Source organism: Oncorhynchus masou, chromosome 5, assembly GCF_036934945.1.
Source record: "Oncorhynchus masou masou isolate Uvic2021 chromosome 5, UVic_Omas_1.1, whole genome shotgun sequence".
In the NCBI taxonomy this organism is placed as follows: domain Eukaryota; kingdom Metazoa; phylum Chordata; class Actinopteri; order Salmoniformes; family Salmonidae; genus Oncorhynchus; species Oncorhynchus masou.
Window position 1 is genome coordinate 49,282,709 of NC_088216.1, and position 22,135 is coordinate 49,304,843.

The following is a 22,135-nucleotide window of genomic DNA, read 5'->3' on the forward strand; positions in this document are numbered from 1 at the left end:
GAGCACAGGGTAGGGCAGTGTGAGCAGAACCAGCGGTGACGTTTGACTTAGCAAACGAGGATCGGATGTCGTCGACCTTCTTTTCAAAATGGTTGACGAAGTCATCTGCAGAGAGGGAGGAGGGGGGAGGGGGAGGAGGATTCAGGAGGGAGGAGAAGGTGGCAAAGAGCTTCCTAGGGTTAGAGGCAGATGCTTGGAATTTAGAGTGGTAGAAAGTGGCTTTAGCAGCAGAGACAGAGGAGGAAAATGTAGAGAGGAGGGAGTGAAAGGATGCCAGGTCCGCAGGGAGGCGAGTTCTCCTCCATTTCCGCTCGGCTGCCCGGAGCTCTGTTCTGTGAGCTCGCAATGAGTCGTCGAGCCACGGAGCGGGAGGGGAGGACCGAGCCGGCCTGGAGGATAGGGGACATAGAGAGTCAAAGGATGCAGAAAGGGAAGAGAGGAGGGTTGAGGAGGCAGAATCAGGAGATAGGTTGGAGAGGGTATGAGCAGACGGAAGAGATGATAGGATGGAAGAGGAGAGAGTAGCGGGGGAGAGAGAGCGAAGGTTGGGACGGCGCGATACCATCCGAGTAGGGGCAGTGTGGGAAGTGTTGGATGAGAGCGAGAGGGAAAAGGATACAAGGTAGTGGTCGGAGACTTGGAGGGGAGTTGCAATGAGGTTAGTGGAAGAACAGCATCTAGTAAAGATGAGGTCGAGCGTATTGCCTGCCTTGTGAGTAGGGGGAAGGTGAGAGGGTGAGGTCAAAAGAGGAGAGGAGTGGAAAGAAGGAGGCAGAGAGGAATGAGTCAAAGGTAGACGTGGGGAGGTTAAAGTCGCCCAGGACTGTGAGAGGTGAGCCGTCCTCAGGAAAGGAGCTTATCAAGGCATCAAGCTCATTGATGAACTCTCCGAGGGAACCTGGAGGGCGATAAATGATAAGGATGTTAAGCTTGAAAGGGCTGGTAACTGTGACAGCATGGAATTCAAAGGAGGCGATAAACAGATGGGTAAGGGGAGAGAGAGAGAATGACCACTTGGGAGAGATGAGGATCCCGGTGCCACCACCCCGCTGACCAGAAGCTCTCGGGGTGTGCGAGAACACGTGGGCGGACGAAGAGAGAGCAGTAGGAGTAGCAGTGTTATCTGTGGTGATCCATGTTTCCGTCAGTGCCAAGAAGTCGAGGGACTGGAGGGAGGCATAGGCTGAGATGAACTCTGCCTTGTTGGCCGCAGATCGGCAGTTCCAGAGGCTACCGGAGACCTGGAACTCCACGTGGGTCGTGCGCGCTGGGACCACCAGACTAGGGTGGCCGCGGCCACGCGGTGTGGAGCGTTTGTATGGTCTGTGCAGAGAGGAGAGAACAGGGATAGATAGACACATAGTTGACAGGCTACAGAAGAGGCTACGCTAATGCAAAGGAGATTGGAATGACAAGTGGACTACACGTCTCGAATGTTCAGAAAGTTAAGCTTACGTAGCAAGAATCTTATTGACTAAAATGATTGAAATGATACAGTACTGCTGGAGTAGGCTAGCTGGTAGTGGCTGCGATGTTGACACTACACTAATCAAGTCGTTCCGTCGAGTGTAATAGTTTCTACAGTGCTGCTATTCGGGGCTAGCTGGCTAGCTAGCAGGTTGATTGCGTTACGTTACCTTAAAAGAACGACAATAGCTGGCTAGCTAACCTAGAAAATCGCTCTAGGCTGCACAATTGTCTTAGATACAAAGACGGCTATGTAGCTAGCTAGCTACGATCAAACAAATCAAACCGTTGTACTGTACTAGTTTCTACAGTGCTGCTATTCGGGGGCTAGCTGGCTAGCTACGTTAAAACATCAGTCCACGGTAAGACAAATTGTCTATAAATGGAGAAAGTTCAGCACTGTTGCTACTCTCCCTATGAGTGGCCGTCCCACAAAGATGACTGCAAGAGCACAGCGCAGAATGCTCAATGAGTTTAAGAAGAATCCTAGAGTGTTAGCTAAAGACTTACAGAAATCTCTGGAATATGCTAACATCTCTGTTGACGAGTCTACAATACGTAAAACACTAAACAAGCATGGTGTTCATGGGAGGACACCACAGAAGAAGCCACTGCTGCACATCTGAAGTTAGCAGAAATGCACCTGGATGTTCCACAGCGCTACTGGCAAAATCTTCTGTGGACAGATGAAACTACAGTTGAGTTGTTTGGATGGAAGGAACACACAACACTATGTCTGGAGAAAAAGTCACAGCTCACCAACATCTAAATCTCACCCCAACTGTAAAGTATGGTGGAGGGAGCATCATGGTTTGGGCTGCTTTGCTGCCTAAGGGCCTGGACAGCTTGCTATCATAAAAGGAAAAATGTATTCCCAAGTTTATTAAGACATGTTGCAGGAGAATGTCAGCCTATCTGTATGCCAATTGAAGCTCAACAGAAGTTGGGTGATGCAACAGGACAACGACCCAAAACACAGAAGTAAATCAACAAAAGAATGGCTTCAACAGAAGAAAATACGCCTTCTGGAGTGTCCCAGTCAGTACTTTGTTTTCTTTTGTTCTACTGTATTATTGACTGTATATTTTGTTTATTCCATGTGTAACTCTGTGTTGTTGTATGTATCGAATTGCTACGCTTTATCTTGGCCAGGTCGCAGTTGCAAATGAGAACTTGTTCTCAACTAGCCTACCTGGTTAAATAAGGGTGAAATAAAAATATTTAAAAAAACTTACCTCAACCCAATTTTAGATGCTGTTGCATGACCTCAAGAGAGCGGTTCACACTAGATATCCCAAGAATATAGCAGGTCTGATCCGAAACTACAGACAATGTTTGGTTGAGGTTATTGCTGCCAAAATAGGGTCAACCAGTTATTAAATCCGAGAGTTCATATACTTTTTCGAACCAGCACTGTGAATGTTTACACATTGTGTTCAATAAAGACATGAAAACTTATAATAGTTATTAGTTTAAGAATACTGTTTGTCTATTGTTGTGACCTAGATGAAGATCAGATCAGATTTTATGACCAATTTATGCAGAAATCCAGGTATTTCCGAAGGGTTCACACATTTTCTTGCCATTGTATGCAAATTTTTTAATAAAACATATTTTATTTTATACCTATACAACAGCTTAGATTTAGTTGAACAAGTAATAAAAAGAGAGGTCAAATTGATTGGATCGCTTATTTTCAATACTCCAGCAACTTCACCCTGCAAGGATAATGACAGGGAGCATTTAAAAATAAAATGTTTTCTGAGATTGGAGAACACATTGGGAGGGATCTTAGACCATTCCCCTATACCGAATCTTTCCAGATCCTTCATATCTTTCATCTGTGCTTAAGGACGGCCCTCTTCAATTCAAACCACAGGTTTTCAATGGGGTTGAAGTCCAGAAACTGAGACGGCCATTGCAACATTTTGATTTTGTGGTTAATTAACCATTTCTTTGTGGATTTTGTTGTGGGCTTGGGGCTATTGTCTTACTGGAAGGTACACTTGCAGCCATGTTTTACCCTCCTGGCAGATGTAACTAGGTAATTGGCTAAAATGTTGTGGAACTCGTAATCTCTTCCGTCAGGCTTCTTCTTCTTTGGACTTCATATGGTAGGTTGGCAACCAACTTTAAGGTGCATTACCATCACTAGCTGGACTGAATCTGGGACCTCAGTTCATCTTTCAATGAACTGTGCTCCTAAAAACCAATGAGGAGATGGGCGAGGCGGGACTTGCAGCGTGTCCAGCGTCACAAGTGGAACCAAGTTCTATTTTAGCTTCTGGCTATGCAGATGTTTGTTGACACGTGCCAGCAGTGCGGATGCAATGATTGAATTACATGTGTATGTGTACATATATTTTGCAATTCTCATGCATGTGAGGCCAGCGGTGTGGTCAGCATGTTAGCTTCACTGTCCAAACAAATACATATAGGGGAGTGTATTTACATGTACCTTATACCCCAACTGAATTGAATTGTGAATTCACGTAAATTTATTTGAAATAGAGATCTGAAAAAATGTAGGCCTCCTGTGATTGGTACAGTGGACACAGTACACTGTAACAAAACATCAACCAATACAGTGGTCAATAATCGACATTCGTTCAAAGTCAACGGGTGTAAGTAACCCTTGCTTTAGCCAGGCTGTATCACAACCGGACGTGATTAGGAGTCCAGTAGGGCGGCGCACAATTGGCCCAGCGTCGTCTGGGTTTGGCTGGTGTAGGCCGTCATTGTAAATACGAATTTGTTCTTAACTGACTTGCCTATTTAAATAAAATATTAAATAAAAAATAAATATATACAATTACTCTACCGAGCGAAGGCAGTCGCCAGCGAACAGATTCAGCACCATGGCCAGTTCCTCTTCTTGCGCCTGCGCCTGTTCTAGAGCTCTGCTGACAGGAAGAGGCCATCGCTCGCGCTTTTCATTGAAGGAGCTGCTTTCACTCATAGGAGCCCCCCCCCTCCCTCTTTCTAGCATATCCGCTGCTTTCACTCATAGCCGCCCCCTCCCCCCTCCTCACACATCCGCTGCTTTCACTCATAGGCGCCCCCCTCCCTCCCTCCTTCTCGCACATCCGCGTCTGTGGTGCAGGCGGAGATTGATGTGCTGTGTCTGTGCGCGTGCAGCATCTCAGCTCTCTCCATGCATAAGTAGTATTTTCTGGCATCCTTCAGAAAAGGCTCAACAGATTCCGTTTTCTTTCGATTCGAGGATTATATTAAATTCTAAAGCAGATACAGGTTTAAATTCAGTTTAGGATACAATCCGAATTCTTATCAAATTCACAAATATTGAGAATAGGAGTTCTGCAAGGCGACATCCTCTGTAAGGCAGCAAAATGTTGGATCCGTCATCCAGTGAGGAGGAATCGGATGGTGGGATGGTGGAGGAGGAACACCATCACAAGGAGGCATCGGCACCCCAGAGCGGAGCCCGCATCTCTCCAAGCCGGACCAGCGAGAGCTCCGGCGGTCTGGCGCCCAGCAGCAGCCGCAGTAGCGCTCGCCCGACCAGCCCGAGCCCGTCAGCTGCCAGCGAGCAGGAGAAGGTAGAGGAGGCGAATTTGCAGAAGGAAGAAGAGGAGCGCAAAAAGAAGTTGCAACTATATGTATTTGTGATGCGGTGCATTGCATACCCTTTCAATGCAAAACAGCCCACCGATATGGCGAGACGACAACAGAAGGTAAGCCACCCACGGTGGAATGGACGTAAATCATCACGTGTAAACGAATAGACTACTTTTCACATCAATGATTAGCTAGATGCTCTCTTACAGGACCTAAAAAAAGGCCTGATAAAGGCTACGTCAAAAAAATAAGCCCATACTATCCCAGAAACTCACACTAAATAGCCTACCATCATATCACAGCAATAGCTATACATTGACCTTCTCCTTCATACACTGTTTACATGAATGTAGAATGTAGCTGAAATCAGTCATGCATAGGCTAATGACAGTTATGATGTGGGTTCGTATTGAACCATCAGCACTGCAGAGCCATGCAGATGGCTGTTAGATAAAACATTCGTTTCTACATACAGTCATCAACTGCAGGGCCTTGCACATCATCCAAACCATGCACGGTGTCATTTATACACTTCTATTGCGGAAGGGAATATTTTGAATATAACCTCAATAAATAAGTGTCATTGCAGTTCTACGCATCACCACAGTCATGTGACTAGTTTTCATTCGCGGTCTTGAGCTGTGTGTGCTACTCCTGTTGTTGGATGAAATTGTAGCCTTTTTGCGCCGTCACTTGCACAGTTCATTCATTTTCCCAAGGTGACTTGCCCTAAAGGTCCGGACAACATTGAAAACATTCGGGAGGCCTGCATATTTTCTGTTTAGCGGGGATAATACAGGCAGCCTGTAGCATAGGGCTAATACCTTTTTCTTCATAGAAATGTAATTATTTAATCCGTTTCTGATAATATTTGATTTGGTCACGTGTCCACAATACGTGACCTATCTACTGGTTTATTTCTCGCCGTTTGGTGAATACATTCAGCCTTAAATATATACCCCATGTTTATTTAAAAAAATTATAAACTGTTCCTATACCCTACTGTGAATTTGACAGTAGTTTACAGGCAGCTCCGTGGCAAGTACAATTCTGTATTTCATATTACAGTACACCTAATATACTATATACTATATAATGACACAGTACAATAATGTAAAATTGACTGCATTATACTGTAAAAATATGTAAATGCTACTGTAATCGAAATGAATGAATGAATCATTGCATGATTGAATGAAATGCATTCAGGGGAGGGGTCTGTATTTCATCAGCATTTTACTGTAATTATAGGGTTGGCTGCTAGGTGAAATGGTACATATTACAGTATATTAATACACATTTATTATTTATATCACTTGCACTTCTATAAGTCTTAATAAAGGCTTCTAAACTGGAAGCAACTACTGGGCAAAACAGACCAAAAGGATATGGCAAAAATGTTTAAGGCTTGCTGCCTCTCCAACCCTGTAGTTGATGGTATCACCACATTAGTTAAATTGGTACAGCATTCTTACTCATGGGTTCAACAAATATAGCCTCTCATAAGATACACCTCAAAATATGTTAATGAGACAGAAACAGCAATACCATGCAACCACTGGTGGTCAAAGTTATTTTTTGTTGCTTTTTTGGTGTGGAATTACAGTACCATTTGAAATGCAGCAATTATTTGCACCGCCCACAACATTTTCCCACAATGCAGCATAATTTATAGCATGCTGCTGTAAAACATTTCAGAGTATTTTACTGTTGATAATACCTCAAATTACTGTATCATTTATTGTTTTCTGTTACGGTGTAAGCTACCGTGTAGGCTAGAAATGGCAGATTTTGAGAACATATTGTACTGGTGTCTGTCGTGGACACTTATCAACGGTCATGGGATGCTGCCCAATCGACGCAACATGTCCACAAGAAAACAGGAAAAATATAGAATGGTTAACGGAATAACGGTTTCTTCAATATTACAGCGCATTCGGAAAGTATTCAGACCCCATGACTTTTTCTACATTTTGTTACGTTAAAGCCTTATTCTGAAATTGATTCAATCGTTTTTTCCCCTCATCAATCTACATCAACCCCACAATGACCAAGCAAAAACTGTTTTTTAGAAATGTTTGCAAATTTATTTAAAAGAAAATCAGAAATATCACATTTACATAAGTATTCAGACCCTTTACTCAGTAATTTGTTGAAGCACTTTTGGCAGCGATTACAGCCTCCAGTCTTCTTGGGTATAATGCTACAAGCTTGGCACACATGTATTTGGGGAGTTTCTCCCATTTCTCTCTGCAGATCCTCTCATTCTCTGTCAGGTTAGATGGGGAGCGTTGCTGCACAGCTATTTTCAGGTCCCTGCAGAGATGTTCGATAGAGTTCAAGTCTGGGCTTTGGCTGGGCTGCTCAAGAACATTCAGAGACTTGTCCTGAAGCCACTCCTGTGTTGTCTTGACTGTGTGCTTAGAGTCATTGTCCTGTTGGAAGGTGAACCTTCGCACAAGTCTGAGATCCTGAGTACTCTGGAGCAGGTTTTCATCAAGGATCTCACTGTACTTTGCTCTGTTCATCTTTCCCTCAAACTTGACTATATTCCCATTCCCTGCTGCTGAAAAACCTCCCCACAGCATGATTCTGCCACCACTATGATTCACTGTAGGGATGGTGACAGGTTTCCTCCAGACGTGACGCTTGGCATTCAGGCCAAAAAGTTCAATCTTGGTTTCATCAGACCAGAGAATCTTGTTTCTCATGGTCTGAGAGTCCTTTAGGTGCCCTTTGGCAAACTCCAAGTGTGCTGTCATGTGCTTTTTCTGAAGAGTGGCTTCCATTTGCCACTCTACCATAAAGGTCTGATTGGTGAAGTGATGCAGAGATGGTTGTCCTTTTGGAAGGTTCTCCCATCTCCACAGAGGAATTCTGGACCTCTGTCAGAGTGACCTCTGTCAGATGGAAGCCACTGTGTTATTGGGGACCTTCAATGCTTCCCCAGATCTGTGCCTCGACAAAATCCTGTCTTGGAGCTCTACGGACAATTCCTTTGAGCTCATGGCTTGGTTTTTGCTCTGACATGCACTGTCAACTGTGGGACCTTATATAGACTGAATTGACCACAGGTGGACTCCAATCAAGTTGTAGAAACATCTCAAGGATGATCTATGGAAACGTGATGCACATGAGCTCAATTTTGAGTCTCACAGCAAAGGGTCTGAATACTTATGTAAATAAGGTATTTCTGCTTTTAATGTTTTATAAATTTGCAAACATTTCTAAAAGAAAATCTGTTTTCACTTTGTCATTATGGGCTATTGTGTGTAGACTGATGAGGATACTTAAAAAAACTATATATTTTAGAATAAGGCCGTAACATAACAAAATGTGTAAAAAGTCCAGTGGTCTGAGTACTTTCTGAATGCACTGTACATGGCTACATGTAATAGTTCCCATTGTATTTAAGTTGTTGATGCATGTTGTGGATGAGTGGGTATCGATCAATGGTTCCTATGATCAAAAGCAAAAGTATTGACCCATGGCGATTAGCTCAAATTTTCATAACGGCGTCCTTTTGTAAGCACTAACGGAGGCTAACTCCACCATGAGGCATGGCTACTAGGCCTAAGCCCGTGGGGAATTTCATCGTTTTTTGTAGGGTTTTTGGATAAGCGTTGAAAATAAGGTTTGTGGTAAACACAGGTTTAGGAGATCATAGGGTAACGTTGGGTAACTAGCCTCCCGGGGTAACTGCAATGCAAGACAGCGGTACCTAAATGACGATTTTCCAAATAATGCCCAAAATCCAAAATGTAATTAGTGCAATTAGCCTGTGGTATTATCATTATATTATCTTATTACCTCTACTGACCTAGTGCACAAACCCACACCAATAGAACTCGCCAGCTTGTAGTCCTGAAAAACAGAAATGAGTTAGCATATTCTACTTCGGGTTCATTCGCCATTCCAGTTTTGGAAATTAATGGGGAAAGAATGTGATTTTGGGATATACGCCAAAAATAAGGCCTGAGGTTAATACAGGCTTAGGATATCTTTTATGTTTTTTTTCTATGAGATAATATTAGTCAGTTAACATCACCTTTATGAATTATGAAATCTGTATATGCTTTATGTACTTGTTTTGATAACATGAATGCTTCAAAATATTCACCAAAAGTGAGGTTAGCTGATTAAGATTATCTCACGAAACGTATAGGGTAACTTGGGGTAACTAGCCCCCCCCCTAAGAACAATGTCCAATTGCTAACACAAAAAAAAACATGTTTGGTAAAAATGTGGTATATGGATGATGGTCATGCTTAGGCAAACAAACTACAATTCAGATTGTAACACAACAAAATGTGGAATAAGTCAAGGGGTATGAATAATTTCTGAAGGCACTGTAGGTCTATGTTTCTTATTTTGACTCAATGTTGCAACAACCCCTCTATACCATAGGAGAAAATTCAATATTACACCAGTCTTAAATTCATTTCACTAGCCTATATTCATCATTTTCCAAAAATAATATCTACAGTACTTCCTGTCATGTCAGAGACATTGCACCACAAGAGGAAAATGTCAAAGTTGTTCAGGTCTCATAAATATCTGTCTGTTCTTCAATGAGGCACAGCACACATACAGGGTATGTCCCAAATGGCACACTATTCCGTACGCTACTACTTTTGACCAGAGCCCTATGGGGCCTGGTGACAAGTAGTGCACTATAAAGGGAATAGGATGCAATTTGGGATGAAGCCTCAGTTAATTCCTGTTCACTCAATGCCAGACAAAAGCTTCTTCATATCTGTGATGACTCATGGGAGTAAGTCAGCACTGCACTGCATTGTACGCAATGATGGGATAAAGTGCATTTAGCATATTTACATATTATTATCTCCTATTAGAGGAGGCTGGTAAGCAGGTTGACGTTTATTGGGATGATTCTTGTCCTGGAGGCAGAGCAGAGCAATTTCCACTAGATGGGCCAGCTGCAAAGTCAAAATTGGCAGTATATTGTAAAAATGTATGAAAACAAAAATGAGATTCTTGGTCTTAATTTAATGTTAGGGTTATAGGCAGATTGTTAGCAGTGTGGTTAAGGTTAGGGTTAAGGGTTAGGTTTAAAATCTGATTTTATGAATTTGTGGCTGTGACAGCTAGTGACTACCCTTCAGAGCTGCTCCCAGTACATGAGTCAACCCACTAAATGCCAACCTGTGGCTGGTGAGGGGTGGACGGCTCATAATAGTTGTCAGAATGGAGTAAATGGAATGGAATCACGTCAAACACATGGAAATGTGCTTGCTGTGTTTGATACAATTCCATGAATTCCAATCCATTACTATGAGCCCGTCCCCGAATTCAAAGAGCCACCAGCCACCACTGTCTTTTATCCCCATCCCTACTAGCAACAGTGGTGTATATGAATGTATAAACTGTATCTATAGGTATGTCAATCCTATTGAATGTATGTATAGATTAAATGGGAGCCACCACAGTGCCTATGTGTAACGATTCTCCTCGTCTTCTGAGGAGGAGTAGGAAATATCGGACCAATGCGCAGCGTGGTAAGTGTCCATGTTGTTTATTATAACCGGAACACTGAAACAAAAACAAAAGTAGAACAAAACGCAACAGTTCTGTCAGGTAGTCACACAAAACACTAAACAGAAAATAATCATCCACAACTCAAAATGGGAAAACAGGCTACCTAAGTATGGCTCTCAATCAGAGACAACGATTGCCAGCTGCCTCTGATTGGGAACCATACCAGGCCAAACACATAGAGATAGAAAACATAGAACACAAAACATAGAATGCCCACCCCAACTCACGCCCTGACCAACCTAAAATAGAGACATAAAAAAGGAACTAACGTGGACGTGCCACTATGGAGTGGATTATACATAGATTGAATGGAAGCCAAATACAGTTATCTGGTATCCTTTACTAGAGACGCTGCCTTTGATAATGGAATGCAAGCAATTCTGAGGCCTGTTGATATGACTAGTTTCCAGCTCAATATACTATACATTCCCCTGTATGCATGAAATGCATGCAGTTGTATATTTTCTGGGGGGTCATGAACGGTATAGACAAGCAGTGCTGGACTTGGACTGAAATAGGGGCTGGTATTCATATTAGGTTCCAATACTATTTACATTTAGGTGCAGGAGCTTCACAATACTTTTTATCTTATATTCTATAAGAGGAAAAGGAGCTCAAGCAGTAGAACATTTGAGGTACCGGTACTCAGCTCCGGTGAGCTTCTGCCAAGTCGAGAACTGTAGCCAACCATGTCTATATGATGATATAGAGTTACCAAATCCACTGGACACTGAGCAGAGGGGTTTAGATTGAAATAAAGGTTGAAGTCAGATATTACTGTAAGTCATTAATGCTAAGTCTCAACTTCTAGATAGGGAACTGATAAGCCAGACAGACACATTTACCAGCCATTACCATATTGCCTACCTACTCTTTGAGCCCCACAGAGGAACCACACAGTGGAACCATGGCTGCATTACAAATGGCACCGTACTCCTTATATAGTCCACTACTTTTGACCAAAGCCCTAATGGACCCTAGTGCACTATATAGAGAATAGACTTCCATTTGGGACACGGCCTCTGACTCAGTCTTCTCAGCACCATGAGTCATAAATGTCACAACCAATTGAGACCATTAGTTAAAAGATGAAATCATTGCTCTGAACTTCACTGATCTATTCTTGTGACTGAGTTTGGCGTCAGACTTAATAAAAGATAGTCTCTTCTATGGCTCCAGATTGAAACCTCACTGAAAGCTCACTGATATAAAGGAATTTGAGACAAGAAATACAGTATATGAGTATTTGTGATTTTCTGCAACGTGCATTTCTGTAGTAGTAAAGGAGTAATTCTCCAGTACCCCTTGTTTCATATATTTCCTTTTAAAGAAAGAAAAACATTGATCACTGAATAAAGACATTTAAAGCTGTAATGTTATTTAAAAAAACATTTGTTATTGTATTCATAATTGTAGTCGTTATCCATTTACACAGGATTAATTCTTAAAAAACGAACTGTCGTGTAGTCATTACCCTTTCTCATGAATCCAGACTTACATTTATCGTTACATATCATTTCCCTTTGGAAGCACATTGATAATCAAACCAATGGCTCACCACTTTTCACATTTGCCCGATGGTGGATATATACAAAAATAATATACAGCCTATAGCTATTTCCTATAGTTCCACATTAGTCACAGGAATAGGATGAAAGCATTTGGGTAATGAAAGGACTTGAAAGTCCCCCTGTGTAGCTGCCTGGCGAACGAGAGGAGCAGCTAGGCTGCAGCATCATAATCCGTTATTAGGACTTGTGGCTGGCACACTAACAGAACTGTTCACTGGGGCTATCAGTGTGAAAGAGGCCTGGTTACAGACAGACAGACAGACAGACAGACAGACAGACAGACAGACAGACAGACAGATAGACAGACAGACAGACAGACAGACAGACAGACAGACAGACAGACAGACAGACAGACAGACAGACAGACAGACAGACAGACAGACAGACAGACAGACAGAGGAGGCAGCAAAGGCAGATGCAAATGTCCCGGGCTGTTGCTTCTTGAAGTGCAGCACAGTGACCCTGTGAAAGACACAACATAATGGGGCAATTACTGACTGTCGCTTCCTTTTGAGGCATGTGAAAAATAATTTATTCAGTCTGAAAGCTCTTATTCTCTCTCTCAGCTAAAGGGAAAGGTGGCATACTGTAAACAGTGCTGCTTTGCTGTCAATGGGTGTTCTGTTAAAAACCAAACATGTTTGAGTCCGTGTGTATGCATATATGTACATTATTCATACGTTACATTATTTCAATGCAGACGTGGGTAGTGACACGCTATAAGTAACACTTTACATGTACTCAAGTCATTGTTTTTAGTAACTAGTCATTGTCTTGGAACTCTGTCGGCAGCAAAACAATAATATATATATATGTATATACAGTACCAGTCAAAAGTTTGGACACTCCAACTAATTTCAGGGTTTTTCTTTATTTTTACTATTTTCTATATTGTAGAATAATAGTGAAGGCATTAAAACTACGAAATAACACATATGGAATCATGTAGTAACGAAAAAAGTGTTAAAAAAAATCAAAATTAATTTATATTGAGATTCTTCAAGTAGCCACGATTAGCCTTAATGACAGTTTTTCACACTCTTGTCATTCTCTCAAACAGCTTCATGAGGTAGTCACCTGGAATGCATTTCAATTAACAGGTGTAGATTGTTAAAAGTTAATTTGTGGAATTTCTTTCCTTCTTAATGTGTTTGAGCCTATCAGTTGTGTTGTGACAAGGTAGGGTTGGATTACAGAAGACAGCCGTATTTGGTAAAAGACCACGTCCATATTATGGCAAAACAGCTCATATAATTGTTATTTTATTTATTTAACTAGGCAAGATAGTTAAGAACAAAATCTTATTTAAAATGACGGCCTACCCCGGCCAAACATGGACGACGCTGTCTCGGCTGTGGGTAACTGGTGAAAGGAGTCAGGCGCAGGAGAGCTGAGATGTGTGGACAAGGTATTTAATTCAACAAAACACCAGTACAAACACAATACTATGGTGCTGGAAAAATACTGGAACCACGAAATAAACAGGCGTCAATAACAAATCCCGCTGTCAGAAATATGTGTATAGGTGGCAGGGATGTCAGGCGCAGGAGAGTCAAACGGAGTGAAAAATTGAGTCTTTTAATAAATGTCCAAGTAACATGCTCCATAACACTAATAAGAAAAATGAATATAAACAAATATGGGTACGAAGACCCGACGCGCACCTATACAAAAAACACTACACTGACAAATAACAATCTCTGACAAAGACATGAGGGGAAACAGAGGGTTAAATACACAACAGGTAATGGATGGGATTGAAAACAGGTGTGTGGGAAGACAAGACAAAATCAATGGAAAATGAAAAATGGATCGATGATGGCTAGAATACCGGTGACATCGAACGCCGAGCACCGCCCGAACAAGGAGAGGCAACGACTTCGGCAGAAGTTGTGACAGTACACCCCCCCCCCCCCTCGGGGACGACCCGGAGGGTGAGGTGCAGGGCGATCTGGATGGAGATGGTGGAATTCTGATAACATGGAAGGATCTAACACGTCCTCCACCGGAACCCAGCATCTCTCCTCCGGCCCGTAACCCTCCCAGTCCACAAGGTACTGAAGGCCCATCGCCCGACGTCTCGAATCCAAAATGGATCGAACAGAGTACGCCGGGACCCCATCGATGTCTAGAGGAGGTGGAGGAACATCACGCACTTCAGCCTCCTGGAGCGGGCCAGCCACCACCGGCCTGAGGAGAGACACATGGAACGAGGGGTTAATACGGTAATTAGTGGGCAGTTGTAACCTATAACATACCTCATTCACTCTCCTCAGGACTTTAAACGGCCCCACAAACCGTGGACCCAGCTTCCGGCAGAGCAGGCGGGGGGGCAGGTTTCGGGTCGAGAGCCAGACCCTGTCCCCTGGTGCGAACACTGGGGCCTCACTGCGGCGACGGTCTGCGCCAATTTTCTAAACCAATTGTCCACCGCAGGAGCCTCGGTCTGGCTCTGATGCCAAGGAGCCAGAACTGGCTGATACTCCGTTTCAATGTGTATTAGGGTAAGGTTAGTGGAGGAGTGACGTAGCGAGTTCTGAGCCATCTCTGCCCATGGCACGAACTTCGCCCACTCCCCCGGCCGATCCTGGCAATAAGACCGCAGAAACCTACCCACATCCTGGTTAACTCTCACCACCTGCCCATTACTCTCGGGGTGAAAATGTGAGGTAAGACTAACCGAGATCCCCAGACGCTCCTTGAACGCCTTTCAGACCCTTGATGTGAACTGGGGACCCCGATCAGACACTATATCCTCAGGCACCCCATAGTGCCGGAAAACGTGTGTAAACAGGGCATCTGCAGTTTATAAGGCCGTAGGGAGACCGGGCAAAGGGAGGAGATGACAGGACTTCGAAAACCGATCCACAACGACCAGGATCGTGATGTAACCCTGTGAAGGTGGAAGGTCAGTCAAAAAATCCACCGACAGGTGCGACCACGGCCGTTGAGGAACGGGTAGAGGTTGTAGCTTACCTCTGGGCAGGTGTCTAGGAGCCTTGCACTGGGCGCACACTGAGCAGGAGGAAACATAAATCCTCACGTCCTTAGCTAAAGTGGGCCACCAGTACCTCCCATCAAGACAGCGCATCGTCCGACCTATCCCAGGATGACCAGAGGAGGGTGACGTGTGAGCCCAATAGATCAATCGGTCGCGGACAGCAGACGGAACGTACAGACGACCAGCTGGACACTCAGGGGGAGAGGGCTCTGCATGTGACGCCCGCTCAATGCCCGCGTCCAGCTCCCACACTACAGGCGCCACCAGACATGAAGCTGGGAGTATGGGAGTGGGATCCATGGATCGCTCCTCTGTGTCATACACCCGAGACAATGCGTCTGCCTTAACGTTCTGGGAGCCTGGTCTGTAAGAAAGAGTAAACACAAAATGAGTGAAAAACATGTCCCACCTTGCCTGACGAGGATTCGGTCTCTTCGCCTGCCGGATGTACTCCAGATTGCGGTTGTCAGTCCAGATGAGAAAAGGGTGTTTAGCCCCCTCAAGCCAATGCCTCCACACCTTCAAGGCTTCTACGACAGCTAACAGCTCTCGGTTCCCCACATCATAGTTTCGCTCCGCCGGGCTGAGCTTCTTTGAAAGAAGGCACAGGGGCGAAGCTTCAGTGGCGTACCCGAACGCTGAGAGGGCACTGCTCCTATCCCAGCTTCGGATGCGTCCACCTCCACTATGAATGGCAAAGAGGGATCCGGATGAGCCAACACAGGCACCGAGGTAAACAGAGTCTTCAGGTGCTCAAAAGCCCTGTTCGCCTCAGTCGACCACTGCAAGTGCACCGGGCCCCCCTTTAGCAGTGAGGTAATGGGAGCAGCCACCTGACCAAAACCCCGGATAAACCTCCGGTAGTAATTGGCAAAACCCCAAAAACGCTGCACCTCCTTTACCGTGGTTGGAGTTGGCCAATTATGCACGGCTGTAATGCGGTCGCTCTCCATCTCCACTCCTGAAGTGGAAATCCGATGCCCTAGGAAGGAGATGGATTTTTGGAAGAACTAGCATTTCTCAGCCTTGACATATAGATCATGCTCCAACAGGCGACCAAGCACCCTGCGCACCAGGGACACATGCTCGGCGCGTGTAGCAGAGTATATCAGAATATCATCGATATACACCACTACACCCTGCCCGTGCAATTCCCTGAAGATCTCATCTACAAATGATTGGAAAACTGATGGAGCATTCATCAACCCACATGGCATGAAAAGGTACTCATAATGACCTGAGGTGGTGCTAAATGCCGTCTTCCACTCATCACCCTTCCGAATACGCACCAGATTGTACACACTCCTGAGATCCAAAAAAGCGTGCCCCGTGTATTAACTCAATAACCGTATTGATCAGAGGTAGCGGGTAACTATAATTGATGGCTGAATGAACCCCTGATGCAGGGATTCAGAGACATATGTCTCCATAGCCTCCGTCTCCGCTTGCGATAGGGGATACACGTGACTCTTGGGATATGCAGCGTCTACCAGGAGATTTATCGCACAATCCCCCCGTCGATGGGGTGGTAATTTAGTCGCCTTCTTTTTACAGAAGGCGAGAGCCAAATCGGCATATTCGGGGGGATGCGCACGGTGGAGACCTGGTCTGGACTTTCCACCGTAGTAGTACCTACGGAAACCCCTAAACACCTACCTGAGCACTCTCACGACCACCCCGTGAGAGTGCTCTGTGGCCAAGAAACAGTGGGGTTATGACAAGCTAACCAGGGTAGGCCTAGCACCACAGAATACGCAGGAGAATCAATAAGGAAAAGACTACTCTTCTACTTGTGACCCTCCTGCGTTATCATACACAAAGGTGCGGTTACCTCCCTGATAAACCCTCACCCTAATGGTCGACTACCTAAGGCATGAATAGGGAAAGGCATATCCACAGAAACAATAGAGATCCCTAAACTATGAGCTAAACTTTTATTAACGAAATTCCCAGCCGCACCTGAATCTACTAGCGCCTTATACTGGGAATGCAGGGGGGGGGGGGGGGGATCAGGAAAAGAGACCGAGACAAACATTAGTGCAACAGAGGGCTCTGGATGAGAATGGTGCCTACTCACCTGGGGTGATGCCAGAATGCCCCGCCTGCCTTCTCTATTCCCAGAGGAACCATCCCGGCACCGACCAGCAGTGTGCCCTCTGCGACCATGAATGGTGCTCGAGCGGGAACCCCCTCCGGTCTCCTTGCGCACCACCCCTCCCAATTCCATAGGTTCGGGAGAGAGGGTGCGGGAGGATGGAACAACCAGACCCCGATCTAGACGTCCACGAGTAGCCAGCATGTTGTCCAGCTTGATGGACATGTCCACCAGCTGGTCGAAGGTGAGGGTGGTGTCTCTACAGGCCAGCTCCCGACGGACGTCCTCGCGTAGACTACAACGGTAATGGTCGATCAGGGCCTTGTCGCTCCATCCAGCGGCGGCAGCCAAGGTCCTAAACTCCAAAGCAAACTCCTGTGCACTCCTCGTCTCCTGCCTCAGATGATAGAGGAGCTCACCCGCTGCTTTGCCTTCGGGTGGATGGTCGAATACTATCCGGAATTGGCAGGTGAACTCCTCAAAATGGTCCAACGCCGCATCCTCCTGTCCTCCTTTTACTTAGTGGAACTGACAGTGTTTTAACTACTTTGCAGATATGAATCAGGCAAGCATAATGTCAGTCAAAAATATCAATTACACAGTTAATGCTACAAAACCAATTGTATAAGAGGTTTAAAAAAAGATTATATTTGACTCAACATTCCATGACATACACTAAAGCATTGTTGGCAGAATAGATGGATTAAGTTCAATGCATGATAATTAATCAATACATTTCTTGGTAGTTCATTTTTTTTTGCTATCAGGTTGTAAATCAAAGCTGTCCTGGTACAATGTTTGCTGCCTCCATTCTGGATGCACTGTTTCAGTTTCAATGACTCAATATTTTGGACAAAAACATATGAATATAACTAAGGCTGGGAATGTTAATATAATCAAACTAGCAAAGGCAATGATCACAAGTCAGTCATAACCTGGCTAATATTCTAGCGTAGCTATTTAAGTAGCAAGCTAAAACACCGAGCCTAACATTATCTAGATAGCTAGCTAGCTGCTAGCAGGACATCATGTCATTGGAGGAGTGAGTGAGTAAGTGACTTTTCCCCCTCATATCTGTTTTTTTTGGTGGCTACACAGCTAGAACTATGTTGAATGAATGTTATTCATTGACTGTTATTCAGTTAGCATACCTCTTGCTTTTTCAAATTCACTCTGTCTAGCTATATACTCCGATTTCATAGCACTCTTGTCTGAGTGTGCCAGAGCGCAGAATAACTGATGAATTTACAAATGTGCAAGACTCATTGAATATGACCGGTGTCAGTAAATGTAGGCAAAAAAAAGTTAAGAGTTAGTCAGGAACACTCTATAGAACATGGAAACAGCCTAACCAGCTCTGCTAGGGCGAGTAAAATAGTCAGTGAGGTGTTCTCTCATTTGTGTCTGGAAGTAACTAGCTAGCAAGCTAGCTAACTTTAGCCAGTTTGGGTGCTTGGTTGGGACAACGCATACATTAGCAGGCAAGCTGCAGAAGTACGAGCAGGCTGTTCCCCATCGTTTATCAGTGCGATTTTGACAGCCAACTAGCTGAAAAAGTTTGAGAGGGTTTATCTAATGTTCCTTTGTTAGATTTTAGCTAATCTTGCTCTGGTTAGCATTAGTTGTTGATCTTGTTGATGTGTATTTATGATGTGCATATAGGGAAAGTTAGCCTACCATTTTATGGTTGTTTGATCAATAAGACTGTAAAGTTCCCAAATGTAAGAGGGCTCCTTTGGTATTAACATATTTGCAGAAATCCATTAAAGTGTATTTTGTGGCTTTTGCCAAATGCGTTCTAATTATCGAAAGTCGCGCTGTTGCAACTGCCTGTAAACACAAAGTCCAGTTCAAAGTGAATGATGGCAGGCCCTTGTGGCAAACGGCTTGTTTGCATGTAAGGCTACAGTGATTGGTTATGGCGCACCGGTCTGTGTAGCCTACAGTCGTGTTTGTTTTTTTACTGTAGTACTTGTCGCACAACCGCTTTCCCACTATATTGCTATGGAATTTTCACAAATTCCTTAGTATACGTAATTCACAAACATTCTAAGAATTTATGAAAATGTGAAAATGACCATATCTAAGTGCTCGCTAGTCAGAAAATGTAAAAAAATATATATTTTTTTTAAAGTGTCATATTCTTCCTGAGGGTGTATATGAACAGATTTTAATAAAATTCATGATGCTAAAATGCTGTCAGTTCCACTTTAAGTGCACATTTTCAGTGCTCTACCCACCTCTTGTGACAATGCCTCTGTGGCTGGACTTTCTACTAGAGTTTGTTTGGGTATTAAGAATGTCAGTGGATTACTCAAACCTAATTCTACCTTAGTATATGTAGGGGGGAGGGGGTGCAATGCTCAGTGCAGGGTCCCTCCCTTCATCTGAGAAACACCAATTCCCTGCAGTTGAGACTTTACTCAAACCTCCATCAACCCATCTGCTTATGAGTCGCTGACTCTCCACAATAGACTGTCATGAGATGAGCTAACCCACTAATTCCTGGGTCCAGTGCCCCACCACTGCTCCTCGGCTACTCCTCTGCTGCCTGGGAATGGGGAACAACCGCAGGGGAGCTATGCAGCGGCAAGCCTGATGATTTCATTGTGAACCAGATTGGGATGCAAATCAGTGGCGCATTAAGAGATTGATTAAATTAGCATTCTTGGAATATAGTAAAGCCTCTATTCAATTTGCTCCTCTGATCCTCCGCATGCCGATTGGTCCTCACGGGTCTTTTAATGATGCTGGTGAAGATGAAGATGTGCCAAAATGGCCTTTTCTGGAAATAGTATGGAAATTAGCATGGCTAGTGTTTGTGTGTGTTTTCTTTTGACCTGTTGACCTATTGTGGGACAGAATGTGCATGTCTATATATACAACAGGGTCCAAAATTATTGGCATCCTTGATAAAGATGAGCAAAAATGACTGTATAAAATGAATAATTCAAATACTGAGCTACATGTAACTGCCAAAATAAAGGAAACACCAACGTAAAGTTTCTTAATAGGGCGTTGGGCCACCACGAGCCAGACCAGCTTCAATGCACCTTGGCATTGATTCTACAAGTGTCTGGAACTCTATTGGAGAGATGAGACACCATTCCTCCATGAAAAAATCCATAATTTGGTGTTTTGTTGATTGTGGTGGAGAACGCTCATAAGTGTTCTATTTGGTTGAGATCTGGTGCCTAAGATGGCAATAGGAAACCTGTGGTTTCAATTGAAGAGGGCAGTCCATAAGCGCGGATAAAGGACATAAAGGATCTGGAGAGATTCTGTATGGATGAATGGTCTAAGATCCCTCCCATTGTGTTCTTCAATATCATAAAACATTTTGTTAAATATTGTTCAATAAAATCTCTTTCTCTGAGGAATTGTGTTGATATAAAATAAAGTAAAATAAAATAAGATTAAGCTCAGAATTTGAATAATGTATTAATGTAGCTTAGTAGGTTAGAGCGTTGGGTCAGTAACCGAAAGGTTGCTAGATCGAATCCCTGAGCTGACAAGGTAAAAATCTGTTGTTCTGCCCCTGAACTAGGCAGTTAACCCACTGTTCCTAGGCTGTCATTGTAAATAAGAATTTGTTCTTAATTGACTTGCCTTAGTTAAATAAATAAAAATATGTTGCTCAACTTTATCAAGAATTTTGGACCCTACTGTATGTCTATCTGAGTGTTTGTCTAAGTGTTTGAAGTGAAGATGAGATGGAAAGAAGCTGAATAAAGACTGCTCTCTAATTCTCATTACTAATACTACCAGTGACGTGTTGCATGATATCGGACACAGATCAAGAGAGTGGGCTGCAAAGATCGTATGGATTGACGGACAAAGTGAGCGTAATGGTCAGACTCTGTTCAAAGGGATGAGGGCTGGCTGCCGTTTGGTCGATCAACGCGGACAGAGACGGAAGAGAGACCACTAATTGGCAAGAAACCTGAAAGAAAGAGAAAGAGAAAAAGATGTAAAGATGGGAAAGAGATGTAGCGAAGTAACTGTTTCAAGTGGGTCAAAAGAGTGTAGGGAATAGGGTGCCATTTGGGACACGGGTGTTCAGTGAGGAGAGACTCTGATGAAAGGTTAGGATTTGGAGCATTAATGCTGTATTAATATAACAAGTTAAGTGAAGTGGATCGGCCCAGCTCATTAGCCACATGAAAGCCAGGGTCAGATCTGGGCGATATATACAAGTATGGATAATGAAGGGAATAGATGGCGTTAGGTAGAGCAGTATGGTTTTAAATAGCCTTGCAGGGCTGCATTTTATTCTAATAACATGTTCCCTCCCTCCATATCCCCTAATTCACTCTCATGATGTGAGCTTGTACACTGTCCCTCATGGATTTAAAAGTAATTTCCACTTATTCGTAAATGTAAATATTGTATTTTTTTTTCACTTATGTTTTAACTTGTTTGTTTTACTGCTTATTTATCAATTCAATATCCATGTATTTCAGTGTATATGACTGAGATGTGGATACTATTAAAATGTGACTGGTTAGAGGAATATGGTGGAAAAGCTCTCCAACCATCCTTGCACCAATGTAATGCTTTTAAATGCATGAGGGTGAGTGAATGAGTCACTTCTGTAGAAAGGTAGATAATCAGAACACAGCCATTGTCTGGAACAGTATAAGCCTCCACCTAAAGATTAATCTGTTACTAGTGCTGAGCGATTAGTGTTTTTTTTTTAAATAATCAAAGTTTTCCATTTTGGTTTCGATCATGTTTTAAAACATGAAATGCATTATGAAATAATGACATTAAAATGATTTTAGAGCTTCCCTCAGCCACCACCTGCCTTTTCCCTGATGCTGACAGTGGGTTTAATGCTTTAACAACACAGAGTAAAATAAT

The 22,135-nt window shown here is 43.6% G+C and overlaps 1 protein-coding gene across 2 annotated transcripts in view; it reads left to right on the plus strand.

The window, feature by feature from the left end:
- Positions 1-4,535: 4,535 nt before the first annotated feature.
- Positions 4,536-22,135, plus strand: part of LOC135539753 (calcium-dependent secretion activator 1-like) — a 141,054-nt gene continuing 123,454 nt past the window's right edge. For both annotated transcript variants that reach the window (XM_064965844.1, XM_064965845.1), the window contains exon 1: positions 4,536-5,162. In XM_064965844.1, coding sequence (XP_064821916.1) covers positions 4,818-5,162 — 345 coding nt within the window. In that variant the 5' untranslated portion in view covers positions 4,536-4,817. The remainder of the gene's footprint in view (positions 5,163-22,135) is intronic.